We start from the raw sequence: 3,197 nt of genomic DNA on the forward strand, positions 1-3,197 counted from the left end.
AATGGTTCCAAAAAACATAGTATTAGTTATACAGAATAAAATAATTAAAAAGTTGATATGATATAAGTTTTATAAATAACTGTCCAAATAATACAATTGACACCTAATTCTGACCATAAAGATTTGGTAAACTAACAATTAACACCCTCTTAATTTTCTCTACTCGTCAAAAAATATTCAATTAAATTGTTAATCTTAGAGATATGTTCTTAATTTTACATGCACCAATCTTTATCTGATCTTACAACAATGAAGGGTTTAATTTAGATTTGAATCGGAAATTTTGATACACCTTGTATGACTATCAAATTATTACAATCAAATTTTTCTTTAATTTATCTTAAATTATTATTATTTAATATTCAACATTTGTATGTAAAAAAAATTGAAGGAATTGTTCAATCCTAATTTGTGGAGAACTGCATTCTCCTGCATCGAATATTCTATCCTATTCCCATACAGCCTCCCAACTAGTAAATGAATTAATTTTTTATACCATCAAGTAAAAGGCCTGTATCCACCGTACGATGATCCGTGACAATCAAGTACCACAAAAATCTAACGGCTAATATTGGAAATAGCTTTTCTAGAACCAAGTGAAAATAGGAATTTGTGCGGCTTTGCGTTAACTTTACATAAACTTATGTAATATTCTCTCGGCATCTTTTTTTTGTGTACCTAATTCCCTATTTTCTCTCCTTATATAAAGGCAATGTGGTTTTTCTCTCAATTCATTCTCTAGTTTTAACAATAGTTTTGTGTTCTGAGATTCAACACTTTTCTTGTCAATAACTATTTAGTAATGGCTGGAATTGTGGTGGTCTTCGACTTTGACAAGACAATCATTGATGTGGATAGTGATAACTGGGTGGTGGATCAGTTAGGTGACACTGAATTGTTTAATCAACTTATGCCCACTATGCCATGGAACTCTCTCATGGTTAGTTTTCTTTTTCTTTCATGTTATGCCTTTTTTCTACAATATCATTGTGTCCATTAGTATGTGGATTTAGGATCTTTAATATATGGGTTTTGAATCGTAATCTTTTTGGCTTACAAGATCCTGCATGGATAGATTAATTTATATACGTCGAAATTTTCTAATGCATTTACAAATTTAATCGTCAATGGTCCTAATAAAAATAGCGATGTACAGCTTCTCGTCTTTGACATTAGAAAAGATAGTACTATGTAACAACATTCGGACGTATTTGGTTTCCCTGCATTGCCTAAAGTTTCCGTCTGTTTTCTGTGTTGCTCGAGGCTGATGATTTCTGTTCTGTTTCAAATTACAGGATACAATGATGAAGGAGCTTCATGCACGAGGGAAAACTATTGGAGACATTGAAGAGGTGCTGAAACGGGTTCCCATACATGAGAGGATTGTCCCAGCCATTAAATCAGCTCATGCATTAGGGTATGTATCTCTCAGTTACAGTTTTTTTCATGGCGTACGCTGCTGTAAATTCTGTATTTCCTTTGTTGTTCTATAATTTAGAGTTCTAACTAATTCAATTTCGTGTCAACTGATCAGGTGTGATTTGCGAGTAGTAAGCGATGCAAATGTATTCTTCATTGAGACAATCTTGAGACATCTGGGAATTGGGGATTGTTTCACGGAGATCAACACGAATCCAGGCTGCGTCAATGAGGAAGGCAGGCTTCAAATCCTCCCTTACGTTGATTTTCAAACAGCCCCACATGGCTGCAATCTCTGCCCTCCCAACATGTGCAAGGGTCTGATAGTAGAAAGAATACAAGCCTCCTTGGCTAAGGAAGGGAAGAAAAGAATGGTCTATCTAGGTGATGGGATCGGCGATTTCTGCCCCAGTCTGAAGCTCAGAAAAGGAGATCTCGTCATGCCAAGAAAAGATTTCCCAGCTTGGAATCTGATAAACAAAAATAGGACACTAGTAAAAGCAGCGGTCCATGAGTGGACTGATGGGGAAGAGCTTGAGCACATTCTTCTACAACTGATTAACATAATCATAGCGGAAGAAAGCCAATTGGTATCAGTCGAGTGCAAATTCCAGACGATGTCCAGAGCAGCTAATGGAGCTTTGTCAGGGGCTCTTCCAGTACCTTACTAACGGCAAGCCCGCCAAAGTCATTACCATTGAGTACCTGACTTGTATTGTAGGTAGTTGAGTGGGGTCTCTCTGTTGATCAACTTCATGAAAGAGATCAACTTAAAGCGGGCTACAAGATATCTAGAATTCCACTTTGTGTATCTATGGCTTTTTCCTATCAAAAGTTGAAAAGTCGTCAATGTATTTACACCTGTGGTTTTAGTTCAAAATACTCTTTAACAAATTCTACGAAAGAGGAGGCTTTGTAGCACTGGCCTCTATACATTGTTTTTACACCAATTTACCATTCAATATGAATCTATGTTCATAGAATCTCCAAATTTTATCTCCATATAGTTTCAAGGGAAAAGGCTTAAATATGTTATCGAACTATTAAAAATGACTCATTTATGCTATTCGTTAAAAATTTGGCTTGTTTACGCCATCGCCGTTACAAAATAGGTCTATTCATGCCATTACTTTTTAACGATGATTTTTCAAAAACAGCTTTGCCACATGTCGTTTTATTAGAGATCCACATCACTAATTAAAATAATGAAAAAAGACTCAAATATGCCATCGAACTATCAGAAATGACTCATTTATGCCATCCGTTAAAAGTTTATCTCGTTTATGCACTACTAAAAAAATCGAAAAAACCGACCATAAAAAACCTACCACAGTTTTAAAAAGCGACCACATGTGGTCGTTTTTATATTTTAAAAAATCAAAAAAATTATTTCAATAATTTTAATATTAATTATTATTTATTTTACAAATAAAAATTTAAAAAAAATAACAAAACCAACCACTTGTGGTCGTTTTTTTTAAAAATATAATTAAAAAATATTTATTAAAACCGACCACTTCTTTTTTTAATTTATTTTAAAAAAAATCGACCACTAGTGGTCGGTTTTAAATTTTAATTTAAAAAAATAAAAAATAAAAAAACCAACCGCTTGTGGTCGATTTTTTAATTAAAATAAAAAAATAATTTAAAAAAACGACCACTTGTGGTCGATTTTTAAAATAAAAAAATTAAAAAGTAAATAATTTGTAGTAACACCTAATTATATATTTATGTAATCAAATATATACATTATTTTCATAAAAAATAATATATATATA

At 32.8% G+C, this 3,197-nt stretch overlaps 1 protein-coding gene across 1 annotated transcript; it reads left to right on the top strand.

The window, feature by feature from the left end:
• The first annotated feature begins 699 nt into the window (after positions 1-699).
• On the top strand, positions 700-2,410 carry LOC107854364 (inorganic pyrophosphatase 1). Its single transcript, XM_016699373.2, has 3 exons — positions 700-940; positions 1,296-1,417; positions 1,535-2,410. Exons 1-3 carry the CDS (start codon positions 803-805, stop codon positions 2,088-2,090), a joined length of 816 nt encoding a protein of 271 aa, XP_016554859.2. The 5' UTR covers positions 700-802; the 3' UTR covers positions 2,091-2,410.
• Positions 2,411-3,197: the final 787 nt, after the last annotated feature.

The sequence above is a fragment of the Capsicum annuum genome, chromosome 6, assembly GCF_002878395.1.
Source record: "Capsicum annuum cultivar UCD-10X-F1 chromosome 6, UCD10Xv1.1, whole genome shotgun sequence".
In the NCBI taxonomy this organism is placed as follows: domain Eukaryota; kingdom Viridiplantae; phylum Streptophyta; class Magnoliopsida; order Solanales; family Solanaceae; genus Capsicum; species Capsicum annuum.